General features: G+C 59.0%; 2 protein-coding genes across 2 annotated transcripts; one reads left to right on the top strand and one right to left on the bottom strand.

The window, feature by feature from the left end:
- Positions 1 to 3,295, top strand: ISLR (immunoglobulin superfamily containing leucine rich repeat). Its single transcript, XM_063412582.1, has 2 exons — positions 1 to 92; positions 1,101 to 3,295. The coding sequence occupies exon 2, from the start codon at positions 1,110 to 1,112 to the stop codon at positions 2,337 to 2,339; it is 1,230 nt and encodes a 409-aa protein (XP_063268652.1). The 5' UTR covers positions 1 to 92; positions 1,101 to 1,109; the 3' UTR covers positions 2,340 to 3,295.
- A 2,130-nt stretch (positions 3,296 to 5,425) lies between these two features.
- On the bottom strand, positions 5,426 to 25,033 carry STRA6 (signaling receptor and transporter of retinol STRA6). Its single transcript, XM_063412489.1, has 18 exons — positions 24,879 to 25,033; positions 21,101 to 21,257; positions 20,225 to 20,303; positions 19,716 to 19,801; positions 18,824 to 18,963; positions 18,560 to 18,726; positions 17,528 to 17,650; positions 16,101 to 16,168; positions 15,950 to 16,026; positions 15,187 to 15,248; positions 13,086 to 13,266; positions 11,463 to 11,538; positions 10,781 to 10,914; positions 9,626 to 9,743; positions 8,599 to 8,700; positions 7,353 to 7,516; positions 6,460 to 6,597; positions 5,426 to 5,728 (listed from the first exon to the last, which is right to left on the bottom strand). Exons 2-18 carry the CDS (start codon positions 21,220 to 21,222, stop codon positions 5,550 to 5,552), a joined length of 2,016 nt encoding a protein of 671 aa, XP_063268559.1. The 5' UTR covers positions 21,223 to 21,257; positions 24,879 to 25,033; the 3' UTR covers positions 5,426 to 5,549.
- Between the last annotated feature and the right edge of the window lie 2,590 nt (positions 25,034 to 27,623).

Below are 27,623 nucleotides of genomic sequence, written 5' to 3'. Positions count from 1 at the left end.
GGAGGAGGAGGAGGCCGAGAAGGGCCGAGAAGGGCCCCGGGAGCGGCGGGGCCGAGCTCCAGAGCAGCGGGGACAGCCGGGCTGCAGCGCCGGTGACGGGGCAGGGGCGGCGGGGCCGGGGAGCGGGGCTGGGAGCGGGGCAAAACGGGAAAAAAACAGGGAAAAAAGCAGGGAAAGGAGGGAAGGAAGGAGGCAGGGCCGTTATTCACGGCTCTGGAATGCGCCGTCCCGGGGGGACTCTGGAAAAGCGGTGGGATGGGACAGGAGCCAGGGATGGGAGCTCCAGGAGGGAAAAAATTCCAGGACCCCCCTCCCCAGTCCTTGGGAGATGGGGTCTGTCCCACCCTTGGCCACCCCGAGGTGTCACCAAGCCCTTCCTGAGCTCCTCCCGCACCCCCAGAACTTTCCCGGCCCTCAAATCCCAACCCCGGGGTCTCTCCCTCCCCCTGAGCCGCGCGGGTTTATTCCCCCTCCGCATTCCCAAGAAATCGGCTCCCGCCGGGAATGCCAGGGCTGGGAGCCGGGGAGAGCTGCGGGACGGGCCCGCTCTGCTCAGACAAAGGGGTCTGGCTGCCAGCTGCGGGCCGGGCGGGAATGAACCTCTTCCCGCTGGGACACGGCCCCGGGAGGAGCGACTGGAACAGCCCCGAGTTAGTCGGGAAAAGATTCCCTTCCCCAGAATTCCAGCGGCCGCGGACCCCACAGGCGCTGGCCGGGTTTTTTCCATGACAAGGGAGAAGCTGGAGCCGGGGGTTGGGCCGAGGTCTGCGAGCCCGCTGGAATTCCCAAAGATCCCGTGGTTTAAGGGAAGGCGGGTTGGGAAAGAGCCGCGGCCGCTCTGCTCCTCCTCAGCGGGAGGAATCCGGAACCCCCCGGCTCCTGCTCCTCATCCCAAACAACCCGGAAAAGGCCTTTTCCAGAGGGGGACGAGAAGCTCGAGGGGGAACTTCCCGGGATTTAGGGAATATCCCACACCGCCTTTCCCAGCCGAGATTCTTTCTCCTCCCTCCGTTTTGGCAGGGGGAAAAGCAGAAAGGGGGAAAAGGGGAAAGGCGTCTCTGTCTCCCTGCCGGGCTCATTCCCGGTCTGTGTTCCGGCAGGACGGAGGGATGGCGCCGCTGCTGGGTGTCCTGGCGCTGGTGACGCTGCTGTCCCCAGGCCTGGCCTGTCCCGCTCCCTGCTCCTGCTCCACCAAGAAGAACGGGCGGCTGCTGGCCGAGTGCGCCTACCGGGACCTGCGGGAGGTGCCGCGGGGCCTGTCCCCCAATGTCACCATCCTCACGCTCTCCGCCAACCGCCTGGGCCGCCTGGGCCGCGCCGCGCTGGCCGAGGCGCCCGAGCTGCAGTCGCTGTGGCTGGGCTACAACCACATCTCGGCCGTGGAGCCCGGCGCCTTCGCGCACCTGCTGCACCTCAAGAACCTGGACCTGAGCCACAACCGGCTGGCGGATTTCCCCTGGCAGGACCTGCGCGGGCTGGCCGGGCTGCAGATCCTCAAGCTGAGCAACAACCGGCTGTCGTGGCTGCCGCGGGGCGCGCTGGCCGGCCTGCGGGAGCTGCGCTCGCTCTGGCTCAACGACAACGCGCTCACCACGCTGGCCCGCGGCACCTTCGAGGCGCTGCCGGCGCTGTCGCAGCTGCAGCTCTTCCACAACCCCTTCAACTGCTCCTGCAAGCTCTTCTGGCTCAAGGAGTGGGCCCAGAGCACCTCGGCGGCGCTCTCGGGGGCCGGCTCCACGCTGTGCGCCGCGCCGCCTCGGCTGCGGGGCCGCGCGGTCACCGACATCCCGGGCGCGCTGTGCGTGGCGCCCTCAGCGCAGCTCACCTACCTGTCCGGGCCGGCGCAGGGCGGGCCCGAGGACGGGCTGACGCTGAGCCTGCACTGCAGCGTGGCCGGCAGCCCCCCGCCCGAGATCCACTGGCGCGTCCGCACGGCCGGCGGCCGCCGCGTGGACATCCACGGGCCCACGGCGGCCAAGGCGGGCCGGCGGCGCTTCCTGGCCTTCAAGAACGGCACCATGGCCATCCCCGGCTTCGGCAAGGAGGACGAGGGCACCTACACGTGCCTGGCGGTGAACGAGGTGGGCGAGCGCGAGGTGTCGGTGAGCGTGGCGCTGGCCGGCTCCGAGGGCCCGGCCGAGGAGCTGCCCCGCGATGACCCCCAGGCCGGGCAGCCCGGCGGGCACGGCTGCGCCAAGGGTGACGAGCTGGACCCGTCCGGCATGGGCGAGAAGTTGGTCATCGTCTACCACATGCCCAGGGAGGCCCGGAGCGGCGCGGGAGGCCGGGAATTCCGCCTGGGAATTCTGCCGCTGGCGCTGGGGCTGCTGTTGTGGTGAAAGGGGGAGCGGCGCCTCGGGATTCCCGATTTTCCGTAGTTTTTCCGCTCGTAGTGCCTTTGCTGAGCTGCTGGGATCCGGGAGAGCTCTGGAGCCTGACGGGGTCCTGGAGGAGCTCGGGGAACGTGGGGCAGATCCAGCCCGGATCCAGGCGGGATCTGCCACCGCTTCCCGGGTGTCCCACGTGCCACATCCCACTTTTCTCCCTGCCCGGACCCAAGGGCGGCCGCGGGAGGTGACAACGGTGACAACCCCACCCCGGGGCCACCACGGCTGCAAGTGGGGAGGGATCCAAGGATAAAATCCTTGGGAATGGGGTCCTTGGGGACACAGCTGTGACACAGCATCGGGATGGGCCCGCGGCCTTGGATCGGGAAGGAATTCCCGGGTTTTATCCCTGTCGGAGCGCCGGGGGCATCCCGAGAGCCTCCAAGGCCTTGGAATGCCGTGGGAATTCCAACCCCCTCGCCATGATCCCAAAAACCCGTCTGGGCTGGACCCACCGGGCTGCCCCGCTTGAGCCAAAGATTCCCAAAGCACTCCTGGTGGGAATGGGGGAAAGACTGGGAAAAGCAGAGAAGCCGAGCTGCCCTTAAGCCATAAACATTCCCTGAGTGCTCCAGCATTCCCGGAGGGACAAATATTCCCTATCCAGCCTCGGGGGGATTTGGGAACGTCCATCGCCCCCAGGCTGGGATACAGCCCCGGTGCCACCGGAATTCCCGGTGGGATCTGGGCACGCCCTGCAGCCCCCTGGCCTTGTAACGCCTTGTAGGGACAGCAGTAAATGCCTTTAATTAATGCCTTCAATTAATGCCTTTAATTAAGAAATACCTGTAATAAACACCGTTAATAAAGGAACAGTTTTAATAAACACCTTTAATTAATAAACACCTTTAATTAATAATGACTTTTAATAAACACTTTGAATAAACTCCTTTTGTTTTTCTAAACCAGCCGGGCTTCGCTTGGTCTGTGCACCCCCAAAATCTCAAAATCCAAAAATGCTCCCGAGCTGGCAGCTCCTGGGGTCCCCAGGATTGTCCCCAACCCTCCGGGATCAGGGGACATTTCTGTCATTCCCACCTTTCCCAAATCGTTCCTGGTTCTGGAGCATCTCCCAAGTTTTCCCAAATCTTTCCCAGGTCTGGAGAATCCTCCCAGCTCCCCCAAACCCTTCCCAGTGCCAGAATTTCCCAAATCTTTCCCTGTCCCATGGCATCCCCTCAAATGTCCCAAATCTTTCCCACTCGTGGAGCATCCCTGAAGCTCCCCCAAATCCTTCCCAGTTCTGGAGAATCCCTGCAGATTCTTCCATTTCCCCCCACCCATCCCGGAAGGAACCCCCAAAATCCGGGATACCCCAAGATCCCCCCCTGCAGCAGCCCGGGAAGGGACCCCAAAATGAGCTGGAAAAGCAGAGCCTGGACCTCTCCAGCACCGAAATTCCTTATCCAGACAGGTTTTGGGGAAAGGGAAGTGGCAGCCGAGGTCTCTGTGGATTCCCTGGATTCCCACAGATTTTTCCCTCCGTGGCATAAAGCCTGTGGCCTCAAGGAAAGTTTTGTGTTGATTTCACACGATCCGACTTTCACCCTCCATTTTATCCCCGGGAATAGTGGGATGCAGGGATTTATTCCCAGAATTCCAGCTGGGGTGGAAGGGATGAGGATGTGGATTTGGGGTTTCAGGGTGAGCCGAGATCCCAGGGAAGGGGAAGAAAATCCCGAATTCCTGGGAATCCACCAGGAAGAGGAAGAAAATCCCAAATCCCGCCCAGGGCGCTGCTGCTATCCCAGAAATCCCATAAATTCCATAGATCTCCAGGGAGCCTTGGGTGGGGCTGTGGAAACAGATCCCAAAATTCAGCCCCGCCCACAGCACAGAGCTGCCACGGATTTTAGGGATTTTTAAAGGGATTTTTGGGATTTTAGAAGGAATTTTGGGAATTTTTAAAGGGATTTTTAAAAGGGATTTTCAGCTGCCTTTGGAGCCGCAGGGATCGTGATGGGCTGGGAGGGAATCCTGGGAAAAGGGAGGGGACGCTCCCAGGAAACCCCAAAGCACGGGAATCACCCTGGGCACCCCCGAACCGTCCTGAGGGTGCTGGGAACATTCCAGAGGGAGGGAATGGGGTCCTTTGGATCCCGCAGAGAGCAGCTCTGGCCGCTCCCCAGGAAATCCTGGAATGATCCAGCAGCTCCAGGTGGAGTGGGCTGGGAATTCCCAAGGGAATCGTGGGGTGTTTGGGATGGAAGCAGCCACCAGGAGCCTGCTCATTCCAGCCCAAAAAGTCGGGAATTCCGGGATTTAGGAGCAGGAAGAGGTGACCCAGGACCACCCCGTTCCCATCACATTGGTGTTCCATCCCCAAAATTCCCGTTCCCATTCCTGCCCTTCCCAAAGCTGCACCTTTCCTGAACTGTGGGAATGCCAAGGGAGTGTTTTTCCCAGAAAACCACCCTAAAATGGGATCACAGATCAGATCTTGACATTCCCAGGCAGAGCAGATCCCCAAAATCTCTCCTGGGTGAGGTCATCCCAACCATTCCCCGGATTTGGGGCTGGGATGGTCCCAAATCCTGCTGGAATATCCATGGAAAAACACACGTCTCCACCGGGAGTAGGAATGAGGTGTCCATTTATTCTCCTCCCCTGGCACTTCCCAGGGAGGTTTTCCATGGATCCCAGCCCTGGAAAACCACGGGATTGCCACAAAAGCAGGAATGGGAGAGGACAGGGAGTGGCAGGGATTTGATCCTTCAAAAACTGGGGAGAAAAATCCCAGGAGTGGATGTGGGGCCCAAATGGAGCCGGGATGGGGAAGGGAGAAGCTGGGAATGGGAATTTTCTCTCGCGTGGAGCTCCAGGGGGAATTCCCAGTGGGTGAGAATTCCCTGGGCTGGCCGAGGATCCCTCCGTGCTCCTCTCCCAGTCCCCTGGGAATTGTCCTGTGCTGGAAAAGCTGCTGAGAACCGGGCTCGCCACAGGAGTGAATCCCAAAATATTTTTGGGATGCCGGGAGTGTTTTCCAAGGCTGGGCTCCACCTCGGCTGGGCTCGGAGGTGTCACCGAGGTGTGGCTCAGAGCAGATTTAGGGATAAACCCCTGGAGAGAGTCCGGAGGCTGGGAATGGGGCCGGGAAGCGCCCGAAATTCCCTCCGGGGAGGACGGGGACGGGAGGGGAGGCTGGCGGGGATTCCCGGGAGTTCAGGGCCTGGGAACGCCGAGCTGGGCGCCGTTGGCAGCGGGGTCGGCCAGCGCGGTCTTGCGGGAGGCCGTCAGCGAGGGGTTGTGCAGCAGCGTGTAGGCCACGCACCAGCGCGCCCGGAGCCGCCGGGAGCGCGCCCGGCCCGCGGCCGGAGCCTTGGGATGCGTCAGCTGCAGGCCTGGAAGGAGACGGGAGCAGCAGGGAAAGCATTCAGGGCCTGGAAAAGCGCCGGGAGAGAGGGAGAGGGGCTGGGGTGAGGCGCAGAGGGATGGATTCCTGCTGGGAAAGGGGGAAATGGGGGGGTGGGGGGAAGGAATTCCAGGCTGGGATGGAATTCCCAGAGGAGCTGTGGCTGCCCCTGGATGCCTGGAAGTGTCCAAGGAAAGGTTGGACGGGGCTTGGAGCAGCCTGGGATAGTGGGAAATGTCCCTGGATGGGCTTTAAGGTCCCTGCCATGACAAAGCATTCCAGGATTCCCAGATTCCAGCCCTATTTCCCTGGAGACACCAAGATCCCACCACAGCCCAAAGAGCCCAACCCTGGAATGGGATCAGCCCTTGGATGGATGAAGGGATGGATGGATGGAGGGATGGATGGATGGATGGATGGATGGATGGGTGGATGGATGGATGGATGGATAGGTGGAGGGATGGAGGGATGGATGGATGGATGGATGGATGGATGGATGGATGGATGGATGGATGGATGGATGGATGGGTGGATGGATGGATGGATGGATGGATGGATGGATGGATGGATGGATGGATGGATGGATGGATGGATGGATGGAGGGATGGATGGATGGATCCATGGATCCATGGATGGATGCGTGGAGATGTCCCCACACCAACCAGAGGTGCCATCCCGATGTCCCCAGCATGTCCCCTCCCCCGTTCCCGCAGCTCCCACCTTCCTCCAGGTGTGTGTCCCGGGGCGGTGCCGGCGCCTCGCTCCGCCCGGGCTGCAGCAGCAGGAAGCAGAAGGCCTTGAGCAGCGGGTGGCACTGGCTGACCTCCACCTTCAGGTAGTGGCAGTAGGTGCGGTACCCTGCGGGGACACCGTGCCCTCAGAGAGGACACCCTGCCCTCGGCGGGGACACCATTCCCATTCCCGCCCCGGAGTGAGGGAAGGATCCAGCTCTGCTTTCCATGCTCCCACAATCCCAGCAGGACAAGCAGGGACCCGCCTGAGCTGCCCTGAGGCCCCTCCCTTTATCCCAGGACATGAGGTCAAACCCGAAAGCTCATCCCACTTTTTTTGGGATAAAAAAGCAGGACCCAGCTGGCACCACCTGCTCCAGGTGTGCCGTTTCCAAGGGTTTGAAGCCACCCTCAATCCCAGCAGGAAAAACAGAGCAAGGCCTGATGTCCCCTGGGGTCCCCTGGGGTCCCCTGGGGTCCCCTGGGGTCCCCCCTCCTTTGTCCCAAGACATGAGGTAACCACTGGTGACACCCCAAAGGTCATCCCACATTTTTGGGATGAAAAAGCAGGAATGAGCAGGAATTGGGAGAAGCCACCTGCTCCTGTTGTCCCACTTCCAGGCCACCCCCAGTCCCAGCAGGAATAACGGGGGGAGGCCTGAGGTCCTTTCCTCTTTCTCCCAGGACACGAGGTGACCTCCGGTGAAGCTCAATGGTCACCACTCATTTTTTGGGATAAAAAGCAGGAATCAGGAGAAGCCACCGGCTCCAGGTGTCCCATTTCCAAGGATTAAGGGCACCCTCGGTCCCGGCAGCTCCAGGCCTCCGTCCCAGCCCCCGAGGTGGGACAAGGTGACCCCGAGGAGGTGACGGCCGCCCCACCTGGGTCGAAGGTCTCCACGCCGCGGTGCAGCAGGCTGATGTCCAGCCGGCAGAGGTGGACGGCGTTGTAGAGGCCGGAGATGACCACGCGCCACACGGCGGCCAGGACGCCCACCAGGACGTTGATGGGGAAGAGCAGGAAGGTGACGATGCACAGGGCGCGCCTGCAGGGACAGATCCCAGGATGGACCTTCCCGGGAAAACTCCGGCCAGTCCGGACCCCCGGCCCCGCCTGTGTCCGGCCGAGGCGCCTCCATCCCCCTGGGAGAGGCCAATGCTGCCCCAGGCTCCTGGAGAGGGGTCAGGAGCTCCTTTTCTCCTCAGGATTGAGGAACCGGCCAGAATGTGGGGTTGGGATAATGGGATGGAAGCCACCAGCTCCAGGAGAGCCTCGCTGCGCCACCGGGAGGACACTTGGGTCCCTCTGTCACCCTGGGGAGTGACACCGTGTCTGAGTGAGGGACACCTGCCGGTGGCCTGGGATGGACACCGGCTCCAGGAGAGCATCACTGCCACACCAAGGGGGTGACAGAAGTGGTGGAAAGGGGACATTTGGGTCCCCCTGTCACCCCAGTCTCGGGTGGTGTGAGGGACATCTCTGAGTGAAGGACATCTCTTGGTGGCCTGGGATGGACATCAGCTCCTGGAGAGCATCACTGCCACACCGGGACACTTGAGTCTCTCTGTCACCTCAGCCACAGGTGGTGACACGGCATGGGATTGAGGGGACATCTGCTGGTGGCCTGGGATGGACACCAGCTCCAGGACAGCTTCACTGCCACACCAAGGGGGTGACAGCGGTGCTGGAAGGAGGACACCTGGGTCCTTCTGTCACCTCGGGTGGTGACACCACATGGGATTGAGGGACACCTGCTGGTGGCCTGGGATGGACACTGGCTCCAGGACAGCTTCACTGCCACACCAGGACAGCACTTGGGTCCTTTGTCACCTCGGGTGGTGACACCGTGTCACCTGGAGGACACTTGGGTCCCTGTGTCACCGTGGTCTTGGGTGGTGACACCGTGTCTGAGCGAAGGACATCTGCCAGCACTGCCCGGCCCACCCGGACCATCCTGAGGGATCCGGGCTTTCCCAGCCCTGGGAATGGGGCTGGTGGAGCGGGGCCACCAAACCCAGGCCAGAACATCTGGAGAAACCTCCGTGGGAGCCTGGAATTCCGGCCAGACCCACCCTGGGGACAGCAGGGGACAATGGGTGACAGCGGGGAACAGCAGCGTGCCCGTACCTGTTGGTGAGCTCCCTGTGCAGGGAGCGCCGCTCCAGGAACTGGGAACGCGCCAGGAGGTGCTGCAGGAGCACGGCCACCACCAGCGCCAGCCAGAAGGGCCTGGGGACGGAGGGACACCGGGAATGTCACAGACACCAGGAATGTCACAGAGCTCTGGGAATGTCACAGAGCTCTGGGAATGTCACAGACACCGGGAATGTCACAGAGCCCCAGGAATGTCACAGACACCAGGAGTGTCACAGAGCTCCAGGAATGTCACAGACACCGGGAATGTCACAGACACGGGGAATGTCACAAACACAGGGAATGTCACAAACACTGGGAATGTCACAGAGCTCCGGGAATGTCACAGAGCCCCGGGAATGTCACAGACACCAGGGATGTCACAGACACCGGGAATGTCCCAAACACAGGGAATGTCCCAAAATACCAGGAATGTCCCAAAGCCCAGCAATGTCCCAAAGCAGTGGGAACATCCCAAAGCTCCAGGAATGTCCCAAACACCGGGAATGTCCAAAAGCATCTGGAATGTCCCAAACACCAGGGATGTCCCAAAGCTCCAGGGATGCCCCAAAACTCCAGGAATGTCTCAAAGCACCTGGAATGTCTCAAACACTGGGAATGTCACAAACAATAGGGGTGTCCCAAAATACCAGGAATGTCTCAAGGCACTGGGAATGTCTCAAAACATCGGGAATGTCCCAAAGCACCATCCCAGGCAGGAACCTCCATTGGTGTTGGAAAAACCCCAAATGGAGCATCCCAAACCCCTCCAGGACCATTTCCAGGGCATCCCTTGGGGCTTCCAGCCCTTCCTGAGGGGATCCTGTTCTGGATGATCCCAAAGAGTGGGATGGACACCGGGAACATCCCAAATCACTGGGAATGTCTCAAGGCACTGCGAACTACCCAAAACACGGGGACATGTCCAAAAAGCCTCCACTGGTGTTGGAAAACCCCCGAATGGAGCATCCCAAACCCACCCAGGACCATTTCCAGGGGTTCCCAGCCCTTCCCAACTCACCACATGTTCCGGATGATCCCGAAGAGCGGGGAGCTGGTGCCGTCCTGGAGCGGGATCACCACCAGGAAGGTGAAGGCCACGGAGCAGAGGAAGAAGATCACCTGCTGGATCAGGAGACCTGGGAATGGCAGCAGGAATCCGGGATGGAAAATGGCTCTTATTCCCCGAATTCCATAAAAACCTGCCAGTCCCCCAAACAGGCCTGCATTCCCAAGGGATTGTCCCCACAATTCCTGGGGGTGAAGATTTTCCCTCTTTTTGGGCTCCCCCAGCCCATTCCTGGGATGATCCAGGCTGGGATGGGGACGAGGAGCCCCCGGAATGTGCCAAGGACCAGAGGCTTCCACAGCTGTTCGCATCCAAATATTCGGGATCCAGCCAAACCCAGGCAACATCCCAGCCCTTCGCCCTCTTTGAATTCCCAATTTTTCCAGTATTTCCAATTTTTCTAATTTTTCTAACTGTTTTTCCTGATCTTCCCAATTCCCAACCATCTGGTGTTCCCAAAAACCGCCAGATTCCATTTGAGGAAAGGAGGGGTAAAAACCCTCCTGGAAAAACATGTGGAATTGCCCCTTAATCCCTAATAAAATGGTCATCCCCCCATCCCATGATCCCAAAATTCCCTTACCCAGGCATCATCCCACCCCTTCCCCTTCTCTGAATTCCCAACCCATTTTTTCCGATTTTTCCGATTTTTCCGATTTTTCCGATTTTTCCAATTTTTCCAGTATTTCTGATTTTTCCAATTATTTTTCCCTATTCCCAACCATCTGGTGTTCCCAAAACCCCAAAACATTCCATTTGAGGAAAGGGGACTAAAACCCCTCCTGGAAATGACGCAAAAACATGGAATTGCCGGTTAATCCTTATTAAAATTGGGATCCCCCGTCCCATGATCCCAAAATCCCCTTACCCAGGCATCATCCCACCCCTTCTTCCTCTTTGAATTCCCAACCCAATTTTTCCAATTTTTCTGATTCTTTTCCCAGTTTTCCCCAATTCCCAACCATCCAGCATTCCCAAAACCCTCCGGATTCCATTTGAGGAAAAGAGGATAAAAACTCTCCTGGAAATGGGGCAGAAATGGGGAATTGCCGCTCAGTCCTTAATAAATCTGGGATCCCCTGTGCCATGATCCCGAAATTCCGTTACCCAGGCAGGCGAAGGCCGCCTGGAAGCTGGAGAAGCCCATCCAGCAGACAATGGATTCCCGGGAAGGCCGCAGGATGTGGGCCTTGGAAAACACGTCCAGCACGGCCCCCTGGTACAGCGCCCGCAGGTTGGACCTGGGAAAACGCCGGATTCGTCCCGGGAATGGGGACAGGGACATCGGGAATGGGGACAGGGACATTGTGAATGGTGATGTGGACATTGGGAATGGTGATGTGGACATTGGGAATGGTGATGGGGACATTGGGAATGGTGATGGGGACATTGGGAATGGGGAGAGGGACATCAGGAATGGGGACGGGGACATTGGGAATGGGGACAGGGACATCGGGAATGGGGATGTGGACATCAAGAATTGAGCCGAGAATATCAGGAATGGGAACGTTTGGAACAGGGCTGGGGATATCAGGAATGGGACAAGGAGATGGGGAATGGGCACAGGGACATTGGGAATGGGGCTGGGAATACAGGGAATGGAGCCAGAGAATCGGGGAAGGGGGTTGGGAATATCGGGAATTGGCCCAGGGAATGTCGGCAATGGGGCCAAGAATGTGGGGAATGGGGCTGGGAATGTCAGGAATGGGGCGGGAATGTTGGGAATGGGGCCGGGAATGTCAGGAATGTCGGGAATGTGGCCGGGGATCCGGGCTGTTCCAGGCCGCACCTGTGCATGGCCAGGGTGCGCAGCAGCATGGCGCAGGTGAGCAGGCAGCAGAGCGCCAGCGAGCAGATGTAGCACACTGCGGAAACACGGGAAACATTCCTGGGATAATGGGATAATGGGATGGGATGGGATGGGATGGGATGGGATGGGATGGGATGGGATGGGATGGGATGGGATGGGATGGGATGGGATGGGATGGGATGGGATGGGATGGGGGTCTTGGAAAAAGGGGATTTAGGGGAAAGCGGGAGGATGAGAGAGGTTGGGGATCCAGGGATCCCTGGAGTTGATGGGATCCTAAGGAAGGAGGGGGCACCCCTGCTATCCCTTCATCCCTTGAATTCCCTGATCCCTGCTATCCCTTCATCCCTGGAATTCCCTGATCCCTGCTATCCCTTCATCCATTGAATTCCCTAATTCCTGCTGTTCCTTCATCCCTAAAATTTCCTCATCTCTTCTACCCCTTTATCCCTATTTCCTGATCCCATCTATCCCTTGTCCCCAGAATTCCCTCATATCTGCTATCCCTCATCCCTTTTATTCCCTGATCCCTGCTCTCCCTCCATCCCTGCTATTCCTTCTCCCCTGCTCTTCCCTCATCCCCCCATCCAAGGATTTCCACTCTCCAGGGATCCGGGCCCATCTGTTTGCTTCCAGCAGATTTCCAAGCCTGCAGCAGCTGTTGCCTCTTCCCTGCGGCTCTTCCTGCGGCTCTTCCCAACAGCTTTTCCCGGAGTCTCTTCCCGCCTTGGCACGCGCCAGCCTGGCACAGCCCCATCCCTGCCAGCCGCTCCCGAAATCCCCCTGGAATCCGCCCAGGCCCATCCTCCAGGCCAGGAATCCTCCCAAAATCCCTTTGGAATCCTCCCAGTCCCATCCTTTGGGTCGGGAATCCTCTGGACATCCCTCTGGAATCTGCCCCATCCCTGCCAGCCACTCCTGAAATCCCTCTGGAATCTGCCCCATTGCATTTTCCAGATGAGGAATCCTCTGGAAATCACTCTGGGATCCTCCCAGTCCCATCCTCTGGGCCAGGAATCCTCCAAAAATCCCCCCAGAATTGTCCCAATCCCATCCTCCTGGTGAGGAATCTTCCCAAAACTCCCTCTGGAATCTGCTCTCTCCCATTCTCTGGGCTGGAAATCCTCCCAAAATCCCCCTGGGATCCACCCCATCCCATCCTCTGGGTGAGGACTCCTCCTGAAATCTCCTTGGAATCCTCCCAGTGCAGTCCTCTGGGATGGGAACCCTCCAGAAATCCCCGTGGAATCATCCCAGTCCCATCCTCCTGGTGAGGAACCCTCCCAAAATCCCCCTGGAATGGGCCCCATCCCTGCCAGCCACTCCCAAAATTCCTCTGGAATCTGCCCCATCCCATCCTCCAGGTGAGGAATCCTCTGGAAATCCCTCTGGAATCTTCTGGAAGTCCCTCTGGAATCCTCCCAGTCCCATCCTTTGGGTGAGGGACCCTCCCAAAATCCCCCTGGGATCTGCCCCATCCCTGCCAACTGCTCCCGAAATCCCCCCGGAATCCTCCCAGTCCCACCCTCCGTGCCGGGAACCCTCCATGAACCCCCCTTAAATCCCAGAACCCCCCGATCCCTCCGGAATGTTCCATCCCACCTTCCAGTGCCCACAGGTAGTGGCGCGCCGTGCGCAGCTCCTGCTCCATGGCCCCGGGCACGGCCGGGCCCCGCGACGGCACCAGCCCGAACTGCACCAGCAGCACCACCACGTCCTTGGTGAGCCCCGCGCGCACCGCGCGCAGCGCCGGCACCACGGCCGCCAGCAGCAGCACCGACACCTGCGGGGCCGGGACGGACGGCTGGGATCCCCGGGGATTCAGGGCTGGGATCCCCAGGGATTGAGGGCTGGGATCCCCAGGGATTTAGGGCTGGGATCCCCGGGGATTCGGGGCTGGGATCCCCAGGGATTGAGGGCTGGATCCCCAGGGATTCAGGGCTGGGATCCCCAGGGATTCAGGGCTGGGATCCTCAGGGATTCAGGGCTGGGATCTCCAGGGATTTGGGGCTGGGATCCCCAGGGATTCAGGGCTGGGATCCCCGGGATTTGGGGCTGGGATCCCCAGGGATTCAGGGCTGGGATCCCCAGGGATTCAGGGCTGGGATCTCCAGGGATTTGGGGCTGGATCCCCAGGGATTCAGGGCTGGGATCCCCGGGATTTGGGGCTGGGATCCCCAGGGATTCAGGGCTGGGATCCTCAGGGATTCAGGGCTGGGATCTCCAGGGATTTGGGGCTGGGATCCCCAGGGATTCAGGGCTGGGATCCCCGGGATTTGGGGCTGGGATCCCCAGGGATTCAGGGCTGGGATCCCCAGGGATTCAGGGCTGGGATCTCCAGGGATTTGAGGCTGGGATCCCCAGGGATTCAGGGCTGGGATCTCCAGGGATTCAGGGCTGGGATCCCCAGGGATTTGGGGCTGGGATCCCCAGGGATTCGGGGCTGGGATCCCCAGGGATTTGGGGCTGGGATCCCCAGGGATTCAGGGCTGGGATCTCCAGGGATTCAGGGCTGGGATCCCCAGGGATTTGGGGCTGGGATCCCAGGGATTCGGGGCTGGGATCCCCAGGGATTCAGAGCTGGGATCCCCAGGGATGGAGGGCTGGGATCCCCAGGGATTCAGGGCTGGGATCCCCAGGGATTCAGGGCTGGGATCCCCAGGGATTCAGGGCTGGGATCCCCAGGGATTGAGGGCTGGGATCCCCAGGGATTGAGGGCTGGGATCCTCAGTGATTCAGGGCTGGGATCCCCAGGGATTCAGGGCTGGGATCCCCGGGGATTCAGGGCTGGGATCCCCGGGGATTCAGGGCTGGGATCCCCAGGGATTGAGGGCTGGGATCCCCAGGGATTCGGGGCTGGGATCCCCAGGGATTCAGGGCTGGGATCCCCGGGGATTCAGGGCTGGGATCCCCAGGGATTCGGGGCTGGGATCCCCAGGGATTCGGGGCTGGGATCCCCAGGGATTCAGGGCTGGGATCCCCGGGGATTCAGGGCTCGGATCCCCAGGGATTGAGGGCTGGGATCCCCAGGGATTTGGGGCTAGGATCCCCAGGGATTTGGGGCTGGGATCCCCAGGGATTCGGGGATGGAGGGCACCAATCCCCCAGGATTCAGGGATTGAGGGCTTGGATCTCCAGGGATTGGGGGATTCAGGCTGGGATCCCCAGGGATTCAGGGATTGAGGGCGCAGATCCCACGGGATTGGGGGATTTAGGGCTTGGATCCCGAGGGATTTAGGGCTTGGATCCCCAGGAATTCGGGGATTGAGGGTGCAGATGCCCCGGGATTTGGGGATTTAGGGCCCGGATCCCCAGAGATTTGGGGATTATGGGGTTGGATCCCCAGGGAATCAGGGACTGAGGGCTGGTGTCCCATGGGATTTGGGGATTTAGGGCTGGGATCCCGTGGGATTCGGAGACTGAGGGTTCGGCAGAGCCTCGGGAGCACTGAATTCCGGAAGGGATTTTAATGCTGGGGAAAATTGGGATCCTCCATGGGGTTCCCATCACTCCCAGGATCCCTTTTTCCACGGATCTATGGGGCCTCCATGGGGCTCCCAGGACTCCTTTTCCATGGAAATGGCGCCTCTGTGGGGTTCCCATCATTCTCAGGACCCCTTTTCCATGGATTTGTGGGGCCTCCATGGGGTTCCCAGCCAGGATCCCTTTTCCATGGATTTGTGGGGAATGTCCCCAGTGTCACCTGGTAGACGGCAATGACGGCCATGGTGACGGACACCACCAGCATCAGCGGGATCCGGAACCCTGCAGGGAAAAGCGGGAGAGGAGCCGGGATTTGGGATGGTGGAGGGAACAGCCTGGAATGGGATTCCCCAGGGAATTCCAGGATGGAGAGCTGGGAATGGAGGGATGGCTCCATCCTGCTTGTCCGTGGAAGCTCAGGAGCCACCTCTGGGACGTTCCCTGCCCCCTCCGTGTGTGTGGCTCAGCATTCCCGGGATTCCATCCCTTCAGGACAATTCCCTCCTCCAGCCCCGGCTGCTCCCACCCTTCCCTGGCCAAGCTTTCCCAGGAAAACCATGGCTGCCCCAATCTCCCTGGAATTGGCCCAGGACCAGTCCCAGAATGCCTTTTCCATGGATTTATGGCCCCTCCATGGCATTCCCATCATTCCCAGAACTCATTTTCCATGGAAATGGGGCTTCCAAGGGATTGCCGTCATTCCAGGACCCCTTTTCCATGGAATTATGGGGCCTCCATGGGGTTCCCATCATTCCCAAAACACCTTTTCCATGGATTTATGGCACCTCCATGAGATTCCCATCATGCCCAGACCCCTTTTCCATGGATTTCTGTATCCCTGCCCCAAGCACAGCTGGATTTAGGCTCCAGCCCAGCTGGGTCGGGCGGGGCTTGGAGCAGCCCAGGCTATCGGGAATGGCCTGGCTGATCCCTAAATCCCAACCCCCCGCATTCCCCGATCCTGGGGATTTCCCGGAGCCCACCTTCCTCGGGAATGTAGACGTAGGAGAGCAGGTGGGAGCGGATCCGGGCCTGGAGGCTCTCCTCGATCTTGGCGGGGCTGTGGGGGGGACAGGGTGACATTCCCGGCCTTTGGGAACGGGATTTGCCGGGAATGGGAATGGCCGTCCTTACCCGCCCTTCCGGCCCCGCTTGGACAGCACAGCCTTCAGGTACCTCCTGTAGTAGCTTTTCCCAGGAATCTGGAGGGAAATGGAAAACGGGATGGATCCGGGGAGGCAGAACTTCCCCAGGAACTGCCCGGCCCGGCTGGGATGCGGAATGTGCCACAAAAACATGGAAAAGTGGGAACGATCTGGCCTTGTTCCCAGATCCTTCCGGAATGCCTTGCTCCCACCTGCCTGGGGTCACCTCAGGCCGCTCCTGGTTTTCCCTCCTCTCCTCCCAACAAAGCCCCGAGTGCCGGGGATTATCCGGGAAAAGCAGGAGAGCCCAGGCCGTCCTGAAGGGAGCCATTGATGCCGGAGCCTCTTGCGTAAGGAGCAGATTCCAGAGGCGATTTCCCGCTCCCGCTGCCGGGCCTGGGACAGCGACGGGGAACAGCCAGGGGCAGGGCCCGGAACGTAGAGATATCCCAGTCCTAATCCCAATCCCCACCCCAATCCCAATCCCAATCCTGATCCCGATCCTGGGACAGCAATGGGGAACAGCCAGGAGCAGGGCCGGGAGGGGAATGTAGATATATCCCAATCCTGATCCCAGTCCTGATCGCAATCCCAGTCCTGGGACAGCGACAGAGAACCCGCAGTGGCACGGCCGGGAGGTGAACACTCTGAGATCCTGATCCCAATCTCCATCCCAATCCTGATCCCAAACCCAGTCCTAGGATAGTAACAGGGAACCCCTAGGGCCAGTAGAGATATCCCAATGTAGAGATATCCCAATCCTGATCCCAAACCCAACCCTGGAATAGCAATGGAGAACCCCCAGCTGCAGGGCCAGGAGGGGAACGCATGAATATCCAAATCCCAATCCCTGTCCTGATCCTGATCCCGCTGGGATTGTCCCTGAATTTCCAGTTCCAGTCCTGGGATATCAACGGAGAACCCCAAGTGCCAGGGCTGGGAGGGGAATGCATGGAGATCCTGATCACGATCCAAATCCCGGTCCTGATCCCAAACCCAGCCCTAGTCCTGATCACAATCCTGACCTCGATCCTGGTCCTGATTCCCATCCTAGTCCCCATCCCCACCCTGATCCCGATTGCAATCCTGGGATAGGAATGGTGAACTCCCAGCATCAGGGCCAGGAGAGGAACGTGGGGAGATCCCGATCCCAGTCTCAGTCCTGATCCCAATCCCAGTCTCTGTCCCGACCCCAACACCAATCCCAATCCCAACCCCAATCCCATCCCGATCCCAATCCTGATCCTGCGGGGATTGTCTCCGAGTTCCTGGTGCCAACCCTGGGATATCAAAGGAGAACCCCCAGCGCCAGGGCTGGGAGGGGAACGCGCGGAGCTCCAGATCCCAACCCCACTCCCAATCCTGATCCCAATCCCAATCCCAACCCCGCTCCCTCTCCCTCTCCCCATGCTGTACCTGTGTCTCCGGGGCGTGCGCGCGGCCCAGGCTGCGCAGCAGCACCGCCGGGTACCAGAGGCTGAGCAGGGCCAGGGACAGCAGGACGGGGACGTGGGACAGCGTGGAGTACAGCGGGTGGATCTGGGGGGGACAGGGGACATTGTCACCACCTCTGGGGACACTGCCACCGCCTGGGGACACTGCCACCGCCTGGGGACAGCAGGACAGGGACATGGGACAGCGTGGAGTACAGCGGGTGGATCTGGGGGGGACAGGGGACATTGTCACCACCTCTGGGGACACTGCCACCGCCCGGGGACACTGCCACCGCCCGGGGACACTGCCACCACCCGGGGACAGCAGGACAGGGACGTGGGACAGCGTGGAGTACAGCGGGTGGATCTGGGGGGGACAGGGGACAGTCACTGCCACCACCCTGGGGACACGGAGTCATTGCCACCACCCCAGCCAGGGGACACTTCAGGGACATGCTGGGAGCTGGCCAGGGAGCTGTGACAACTCAGGGCCACCTCAGGGCCACCCCCAGGAGCTGTGACATCTCAGGGCCACTCAGGGAGGTGACAAGGGAGCCACAACCCCTCAGGGTCACTCAAGGTGGTGACAAGGGAGCTGTGGCACCTCAGGGCCACTCCAGGGAGGTGACAACACCTTAGGGCCACTCCAAGAGCTGATGACACCTGAAGGCCACTCAGGGACGTGACAAGGAAGCCACAACCCTCAGGGCCACGCCAGGGAGCTGTGACACCTCAGGGCCATCCCAGGAGGTGGTAAAGATGCCACAACCCCTCAGGGCCACTCCAGGGAGGTGACAAGGGAGCCACAACCCTCAGGGCCATGCCAGGGAGATGGCAAGGGAGCTGTGCCACCTCAGTGCCACCACTGCCACCTCAGTGCCACCTGTGCCACCTCAGTACCACCCCAGGAGGTGACAAGAGAGGCACAACACCTCAGGGCCATCCCAGGGATCTGTGCCACCTCAGTGCCCCCCCTGCCACCTCAGTGCCCCCCCTGCCACCTCGGTGTCCCCACCTTGGGCGCCAGGGGACACTGCAGGCGGTGTCCCAGCTGTGCCCCGCAGTGTCCCCAGGCCAGCAGTGTCCCCGCGGCGTAGCCCAGGCGGTGCCGGGGCGCGGCGCAGCCCAGCAGCGGGAAGTAGAAGGCCGGGTAGTAGAGCAGGGCCAGGATCTTCCAGAACTCTGGGAAAACCGGGAGAAATCCATGGAAAACCCGGGATGAGCGCGGGGCGGGGCTGGGGGCGCCCCCGAGGTGACAGAGGGGGGGTGGTGGCCTCACCGCGGGCGGTTGGGGACGAGGGGGACGCGAGCGGCAGCGGGGCCGGGTCCAGGACGAGCTGGCAGAGGGACGAGAAGAGGATCCCAAAAACGGCGGCGGCCACGGCGCGGGGCCCGTCCCCATCCAGGAGATTCCCGGGGCTGGGAATGCCCCAGGGGCGTCAGAGCGGGGGAATTCCCAAATTCTCCAGGGGTCAGAGGGGTTTGGGAATTCCCAAGTTCTCCAGGGGTCAGAGGGGTGCGGGAATTCCCAAATTCTCCAGGGGTCAGAGGGGTGCGGGAGTTCTGAGCCTTTCCCAGGGGTCAGAGGAGTTTTGGGAATTCCGAACCTTCTTCAGGGGTTAGAGGGATTTGGGAATTCTCAGCCTTTCCCAGGGGTCAGAGGGATTTGGGAATTCTCAGCCTTTCCCAGGGGTCAGAGGGATTTGGGAATTCTCAGCCTTTCCCAGGGGTCAGTGGGATTTGCAGAATTCTGAGCCCTTTCCTGAGAGGGATGAGCGGGATTTCGGGAATTCCGAGCCCTTTCCAAGGAGGGACATCCCAGCAGGATTTTGGGAATTCCATGCTCTTTCCAGGGAGGGATCAGCAGGATTTTGGGAATTCTGAGCCTTTTCCAGAGAATGATGACCACGGTTTTGGGAATTCCCAGCCCTTTCCAGGGATCAGAGGGGTTTTGGGAATTCCAAGTCCTTTCCACAGAGGGATTGGCAGAGTTTTGGGAATTCTGAGCCCTTTCTAGGGAAGGATCAGTGGGATTTTGGGAATTCCTTTGCAGGGGTCAGAGAAGTTTTGGGAATCCCGAGCCCTTTCCAAGGAGAGAAATCCCAGCAGGATTTTGGGAATTCCCACCCCTTTGCAGGGAGGGATCAGCGGGATTTTGGGAATTTCGGTACCTGAGCAATCCCGGGACTCCGTTCCAGCAGCTCTGGCGGAGACGGCGGCGCTTGACCAGGAAGGACAAGGCCAGGATCACGGCCAGCTGGGAAAGGGGTGGGAAATCCATGGAAAAGGGGGCTGGGAATACTGGGGACACCATGGAGACCCCATAAATCCATGGAAAAGGGGTCCAGGAATATTTGGGACCCCACGGAGATCCCACAAATCCATGAAAAAGGGGTCCAGGAATGATGGAATGCCCATGGAGACCCCATAAATCCATGGAAAATAGGTCCTGGGAATGATTTGGGAGGAATTTTGGAGTCCTTGTCCCACAGGGAACCAAAATCCCAGAAATCAGGGAATTCTGGGATGGTTTAGGGGGGGAAAATTCATCCAAGACGGAGCCCGGCCCTAAATCCAACCCACAGATTCCGGGTGGGGAAGGGAATGTGGGAATGCGGGATTTGGGGCTTTTCCCGGGATTTTGGGATGGGAATTTCGGGATTTGGGGGCGGATACTCACGGAGATGGGGGCCATGACGGTGTGGTAGAGCCGGGGGGAAATGGTGGGGTGGCATTCCGGGATGGCCTCGGGAAAAAGGCTGGAAAAACGGGAAAGAGCCCAGGTTTGGGAGGGTTTAATCCCAAAAGGGCCAGGGAAATTATGGAAAATGGGGAAAATCCCAAATTTGAGTGGGTTTAACCCTAAAAGGGCAGGGGAAAATGATGGAAAATGGGGGAAAATCCCATATTTGGAATTAATCTTAAAAGGGCTGGGAAACTGGGAAAAACTATGGGAAAATGGGAAAAATCCCTGATTTTGGTGGGTTTAACCCTAAAAAGGTTGGGAAAATTCTGGGAAAATGGGGGGGAAATCCCATACTTAGAATTAATCCTAAAAGGGCCAGGAAAAACAATGGCAAAATGAGGAAAATCCCTGAATCCCATAAATCCCCTGTGGGAATCCCTGAATCCCACAATTTATAGGGAAAGCCCCACCCAAGCCCTTCCCAAACCCCGCAGTTCCAATGGGATGGGCAGAGATAGGAGCAGGGAAGGGCCTCAGAGGAAAACTGGGATTTTCCAGCCATCCCAAAAAATTCCCGCTGTCCGCAAATCTTTATAGGATCGGGATTTTCCCAATGGGAATTTGCTTATCCTTGGGAAAGGGAATTTAACCAGGATGAAAAATCCTGGGATTTTGAGAGGGGTCAAAAATCCAGGAATAAATCAGGGAATGACAGGGCAAGCCCCAAAAATTCCAGGGCCAAAAATCCAGGAATAAATCAGGGAATGACTGAAAATTCCAGGATTTTTAGAGGGGCCAAAACTCCGGGATTTGCTCCATGGGAAGGGGACACTGGGGGTCACTTTTGGGGTCACTTTTGGGGTCACTCACTCATCCGGGGCCGCGGGCTCCGGGGACTCGTAGATGTACCAGTCGGATCCCAGCTCCTCCTCCAGGAAAATTCCCGGTTCCAGGGGGGAATCCCGAATTCCAGCGGAGCCGTTGGAGGCCATGGCCGCCCCCTCCCCCTCCGGGAGCCCCGCGCCGGCTGGAAAAGTGGGAAAAACACGGGGAAAAGTGGGGAAAACACCGGGGAAAGTGGGGGAAAACGCCAGGAAAAGTGGAACGGGGGCTGGAAAAGTGGGAAAGAGGCTGGGAAAAGCGGGGTGGGGGCTGGAAAAGCGGGACAAACCCCCGGAAAAGTGGGGAAAATGCCGGGAAAAGTGGGATGGGGTCTGGAAAAACGGGCTGGGGGCTGGAAAAGTGGGGAAGAAGCTGGGAGAAGAGGGATAGGGGCTGGAAAAGTGGGAGAAAAACACCGGGAAAAGTGGGATAGGGGCTGGAAGAGTGGGAGAGAGGCTGGGAAAAGAGAGATGGGGGCTGGAAAAGTGGGGAAAACCCAGGGAAAAGTGGGATAGGGGCTGGGAAAACGGGAATAAACCCCGGGAAAAGGGGCTGGGGGCGGTTTCTCCCCGATCCCGGCGGGATTTCCCCGGAGCGGGGGGAGGATCCCGAGGATCCCGGAGCCGCTCCCGGCGCTGTTTGGGTTTCCCAAGGAATCGCTGGAAAAGCGCCAAAGGTCGCGGCCGGGGAGGGGCCCCAGAGCGTCACCGGGGAATTGTCCCTGTCCCCACGGCGGGAGCTCCGCGAGGAGCCCGGGGCCGGGCCGGGCCCCAAATGTCCCCAAATGTCACCTGAGGGGCTTGGGGACACCCCAAGTGTTGCAGGGAGATGTCCCCAGTGTCCCAAGGGAGAGTGGCAGCAGCCCCAGGGACAGCCCTGGGGACACTGGGGACACCCCAGGACTTGGGGACCCCCCGGGGCCAGCCCGGGGATGTCCCCAGTGTCCCCCAGGGACATTCCAGGGTTTGGGGACACAGCTCGAGGATGTCCCCAGTGTCCCCAGAGCCTCCAGGGGACAGCCGGGGCTGGCTCGGCTCCAGGGCCGGAATTCCCTCAGGATTGGGATGGATCCAAGAGATCCCCGCAGCTGCCACACAGCGGTGGCACTGTCCCCGTTGTCTCCATTGTCCCCATTGTCCCCCATGTCCTCTCCTGTCCCTGCCTGTCCCCACAGTCCCGGGCAGCTTTTCCAGGGCTTTGCTCCGTGCCAGGATGGAAAATCGGGATTTGCTCCTCCCTTCCCAAAAACCCGCTGGGAATCAGAGCCCCCTCCCCGCCATGGTCGGTGTGAGGTGTCCCTGTCATCCCATGGGACTGGGATCCCGGGAATCCCAGATCCCATCCCGGATCCCACAAATCCCAGATCCCCTCTCAGATCCCATCCCAAATCCCAGTTTGGGATCCCAGGGCTCCCAGATCCCATCCCAAAGCCCATCCTGGGTTTGGTATTTGGGAATGGGCTTTTGGATTTGGGTACCAGGAATGGGCTTTGGGAGTTCCCAATTTTCTTCAGCCTCCCAGGAGGCAGGGAAGAGTTAATTCCCGATTTTTTTCCAGGCACAGGGAAAGACTGATTCCCAGTTTTCAGCCTCCCTGGGAAGGGATCATTCCCTGTTTTCAGGCAGGGAAGGATTAATTCCCGATTTTCAGGCACAGGGAAGGGCTCATTCCCGATTTCCAGTCTCTCATTCCTAATTTCCAGCCCCTCATTCCCGATATCCAGCCCCCCATTCCCGATTTAAAGCCCCTCATTCCCAATTTTCAGCCCCTCATTCCCAATTTCCAGTCCCTCATTCCCTATTTTCAGCCCCCCATTCCCGATTTTCCGGCCTCTGGAGCACTTGGAGCACCCCGGGGGGACGGGAGTTGTCCCTGCCCACGGAATTGGCTCCCTCAGCTCCTTCCCGACTCCCAAAATTCCCCCAAAAAGAGGCGGGAGCACCAAAATCCCAGCGGGATCGGCGCTCCCGGCCGGGCCCATCCCAGCTCCGAGGTTTTCCTTGGAATCTGATCCCTGGTTTTCCTTGGAATCCGATCCCTCTGCTCCTCTCCGTGACCTCCCTGGACAGGCCCGGCCTTTGATCCGCTCACAAAAGCCCCGGCCTGGCCCCATCCCCATTCCCATTCTCATTCCCCATTTCCCAGGAATTTTGGGGATCCCAGAGTTCAACCGGGAAGGGGAGAGGGGACCCAGGAGGGAATTCCCGGCTTCTGGAATAAAACTGGGAAAAGGATCCAGGAGGGAATTCCCAGCTCCTGACGCAGCTTTTAATGAAACCCATAAAGAGCCCATTCCAGGGTTTTCCAGGGAATGCTTTGGGCGGGGGGGCAGGGATTGGGATAATCCGGATTTCCTTGAATTCCCACGAATCCCAAAGTGGATTTAGGGTCTGATGCCAAACTCAGCCCTCCGGCCCCAGAACGATCCCAAAAAGCCACTGGGAAGGGTCAGGATAATCCCGAGCCCTCCTCCCATTCCCATTCCCCATCCCAAATCCCAAAAATGGGTTTAGGAGCTGATCCCGCTGCAGCACCACCCAAAAACCCCAAATTCAGCAATCTGGCCCCAAAATGATCCTAAAACCCGAAATTGTTTGGGAGCTGGGAGGGGTTGGAGCAATCCTGATTTCCTTGACTCCCATTCCCGTTCCCCATCCCTGCCAATCCCAAAAATGGATTTGGGAGCTGATCTTGCTCCAGCGATCTGGCCCCAAAACGATCCCAAAAAACCCTGGGAACAGAGGGACAGAGGCTCCCGGACCCTTCAAACCCTCTCCCGGTTTTTTCCCTTTGTGAAAACCCTCTGGAAATTCGGGCCGGCTGTTCCAGCCCGGAGCTCTCCAAATTCCAGCGGCCGAGCCCACCTGCAGATTCCCAAGGGATTTCCTGACCCCATTCCCGATCCCATCCCAAAATCCCCGCGGTTCCTCCATTCCCGCAATCCCAGGAACTGCTCCAGCTCTTCCCGACCCCATTCCAGGTCCTCACCCGATCCAACCCCAAAATCCCCCCGGCGCCCGCATTCCCGGAATTCCCAGAGCTGATCCTGGGATTCTGCAGCCCCCGGGGAAAGGGAAGCCGGGAGTGAAATCCCTGCCGGGGGGGCGGAATTGGGAATTTTTTTGGGAATTCTCTCCTCCCCCGGGGCAGGATTTGGGTCCGCTGGAGGTGAAATCCCTGCTGGGGGTAGAACTGAGAATTTTGGGAATTCTCTGATCCTGGGATTCTGCAGCCCCCAGGGAAGGGGAAAACCGGCAATGAAAGAGCTGCTGGGAGGTGGAATGGGGAATTTTTTGGGATTTCTCTGATCCTGGAATGCCGGAGCCCCCAGGGAAAGGGCACGCGAGGGTTAAACTCCTGCTGGGAGAGGAATTGGCAATTTTTTGGGAATTTCCTCCCCCCCCGGGCAGGATTTGGGTCCGCTGGGGATGAAATCCCTACTGGGGGGCAGAACTGGGAATTTTGGGAATTCTCTGATCCCGGGATTCTGCAGCCCCCAGGGAACAGAAAACCGGGAGTGAAACCCTTGAGGGGGGGGCGGAATCGAGAAATTTTGGGAATTCTCGCCCTCCCAGGACAGGATTTGTGTCCGCCGGGGCTGCAATCCCTGCTGGGGGGCGGAATCGGGATTTTTTTGGGAATTCCCGCCCCCAGCGCAGGATTCGATCCCGGATTCCCCGCCCGGAGCTCTCCGCCGAGAGCAGAAACAACAACAACAGCGGGGAGGGAAAACCGGGAAAAATCCCGAATCCCGAATCCCAGTTACCTTTTCCTTCCTTCCTCCTTCCCTCCCTTCCGGCCGCGCCTGGAATCCCGCCGGGAATTCGAGCTGGGCTTTGCTAAGCCCGGTCTAAAGGCCGGCCCGGCCCGGCCATGCGGAGCCCGCACCAAAGTCCGCGCCCGCGGAGGCTCCGGGAACTGCGCGAGCCGCGGGAAAACTTTGGGAACTTTATCCCCTCCATGGCCGGGCGCGCGCGGGGCGCGGGATTTAATCCCGGCGGGGGGAGGCGGCTCCAGGGCCTCTCCCGGGATTTGGGAGGCGCTGGGATGGAGGGGGAAGGTCGGGAATGGGATGGGAGCGTCGGGATGGGGAGCAGCGGGAGATGAGAGAGATCCCTTCTCCCCAAATCCCAAAATCCCGCCGGGTTTTTGGGGATTTTTTTGGGAGAAAAAGCTTCTCTGGGGTGGAGGGGGAAGGTGGGGAATGGGATGGGAATTTTGGGATGAAGAGTGGGGGAGCTGAGCGCCATCTTTTCCCCCAAATCCCAAAATCCTGTGGGATTTTTTGGGATTTCTTGGGAATTTGGGGGGAAAAACCTCCCTGGGATGGAGAGGGGAGTGCAGGGATTGGGATGATCCCACAGGGACTGGGGTGATCCCACAGGGATTGGGGTGATCCCAGAGGGATCGGGATGCACAAAGCTGAGCACAGTCCTTTCCCCCAAATCCCAAAATCCCGTGGTTTTATTGGGATTTCTTAGGAATTTCAGGGAAAACCCTCCCTGGGATGGAGGGGGAAGTGCACGGGAAGCTGAGCCCGATCCTTTTCCCAGATCCCACAGATTTATTTGGGTTTCTCAGGAATTTGGGGCCAAAGGAGCCAGGGATGGACAGGGAACGCAGGGATTGGGGTGGGAGCTTCCCTCATTCCTGCTGGGATCAAATCCAGGAAAAAACTGAGCCTGGTCCTTCCCCAAACCCCCAAATCCCAAGGTTTTATTGGGATTTTTTTGGGAACTCGGGGGAAAACCTCCTTAGAATGGAGTGGGAAGAGCAGGGATTGGGATGTGGATCCCTAATTCCTGCTGGGGTGAGATCCAGGGAAAGCTGAGCTCAATCCTTTCCCCAAATTCCCAAAATCCTGAAGCTTTTTTGGGATTTTGCCTCTCCTGGCACACATGGGAAGGAAATTTGGGGAAAAACATCCCTGGGATGGAGCAGGAAGGGCAGGAATTGGGATGATCCCACAAGGGCTAGGATGATCCCATAAGGATTGGGATGATCCCATTGGGATTGGGATGATCCCACAGGGATTGGGATGTGCAGAGCTGAGCCAAATCCCTTCCCCAAACCCCCAAATCCCCAAATCCCATGATTTTAGCTGTTTTTTTTTGGGAATTTGGGGACACCAAACTGCGGGATCATCCCCAGGGATCCCACAGAGAAGGCGGGAAAGGGCTGGGAAGGATTTTGGGATGTAAAGGGGGCGGGAGCAGCTCCAGCCTCCTCCTCCATCCCGTTGGACCCACAAATCCAGGGAAACCTCGGGAATGGGGACAAATCCCCATGGGACAAATCCCAGCACGGCTCAGCCGGGCGGAAAATTCCAATTAATTTTTAGCCAGGCCCTCGTGACCTCGGGGACCGTGCCGGGATTTTGTTCCACTTTTCCCACTTTTCCTGGGCTTGTTTCACAAGGAAAACGCTGCCAGAGGATCCCGGGGGTAGTTCCTGGGGAATGGTTGGAATTCCGAGTCCCAGGGGGTTTTCCTTAACCCAGAACAAAAATATTCCTGGTGAAATCCATCCCAATTCCTTCCAGGATCATCCCAGGGGTGCCAAAGCCCTCCAGGAGCGCAGACATCCTGGAAAAGCTGGGATTACGGGAGTTCTTGGAAAAAGGCCTCGGATTTGGGGCTGGCAGGACACCGAGGGTGGCCCTGGAAAAGCGGGAATGGGAGAGGCAGGAGGAGCAGGAAAAGCAGCCCAGATTGTCCAGGGACACTCCCAGAGGTGGGGATTCCAGGGAATTCCCTTGGGAGCTTCCAGGGATGGGGAATTCCCATTTCCCCCTTGTTTTATCCCATACCCGGATAAGGCACTGGATTGGTTGGGGCTGGATCCGGGGAATTCCAGCATCAGCCATCTCACCTTCATCCCGGTTTCCATGGAATCCTCATCCCAAATTCTGTGGGATCCTGATCCTGATTCCCACCTCATCCTCATCCCAATTTCCATGAGATCCACGTCCCAATTTCCATGGAATCCTCTTCCTGACTCCCACTTCTTCCCAATTTCTGCCTCATCCTGATTTCCATGGAATTCTCATCCCAATTTCCGCTTCATCCTCATCCCGAAGGACCGGGACACCCAAGGATGCTTCCAGGGGGGTGTGGGATTTATTTGGGAATTCCATCTCGGGGATTTTGCGGTTGGAATTTTGGGTCAGGAATTCTGATGCTGGGATTTAGGACAGGGATTTGGGGGCTGGAATTTTGGAGTTGGAATTTCAGGGTTGGGATTTTGGGGCAGGAATTTGGGGTCAGGAATTTTAGGGCTGGAAGAGTGGGGTTGGAATTCCTGGTCTGGGATTTTGGGGGCCAGAATTGTAGGGCTGGAATTTTGGGGTTGGAATTTGGGATAGGGATTTTGGGGTAGGAATTTCAGGGTTGGGATTTTGAGGCTGGAATATTGGGGTTGGGATTCTGGGGAAGGATTTTGGGGCTGGGATTTTGGGGTTGGAATTTTGGCTCCATTCCTTGCAGGTGCCTGGGAATCCCCTCCAAAAAAA

Source organism: Prinia subflava, chromosome 15 (assembly GCF_021018805.1).
Source record: "Prinia subflava isolate CZ2003 ecotype Zambia chromosome 15, Cam_Psub_1.2, whole genome shotgun sequence".
Taxonomy (NCBI): domain Eukaryota; kingdom Metazoa; phylum Chordata; class Aves; order Passeriformes; family Cisticolidae; genus Prinia; species Prinia subflava.
This window is presented reverse-complemented; position numbering and strand designations above follow the sequence as displayed.

Coding starts and splice junctions, on each gene's coding strand:
- STRA6 (XM_063412489.1), bottom strand. CDS start 21,222: ATGGCCTCCAACGGCTCCGCTGGAATTCGGGATTCCCCCCTGGAACCG. Junction 20,304..21,100: donor GAGCCCGCGGCCCCGGATGA/GTGAGTGACCCC, acceptor CCGTTTTTCCAG/CCTTTTTCCCGAGGCCATCC. Junction 7,517..8,598: donor CACAGGGAGCTCACCAACAG/GTACGGGCACGC, acceptor CTGTCCCTGCAG/GCGCGCCCTGTGCATCGTCA.
- ISLR (XM_063412582.1), top strand. CDS start 1,110: ATGGCGCCGCTGCTGGGTGTCCTGGCGCTGGTGACGCTGCTGTCCCCA.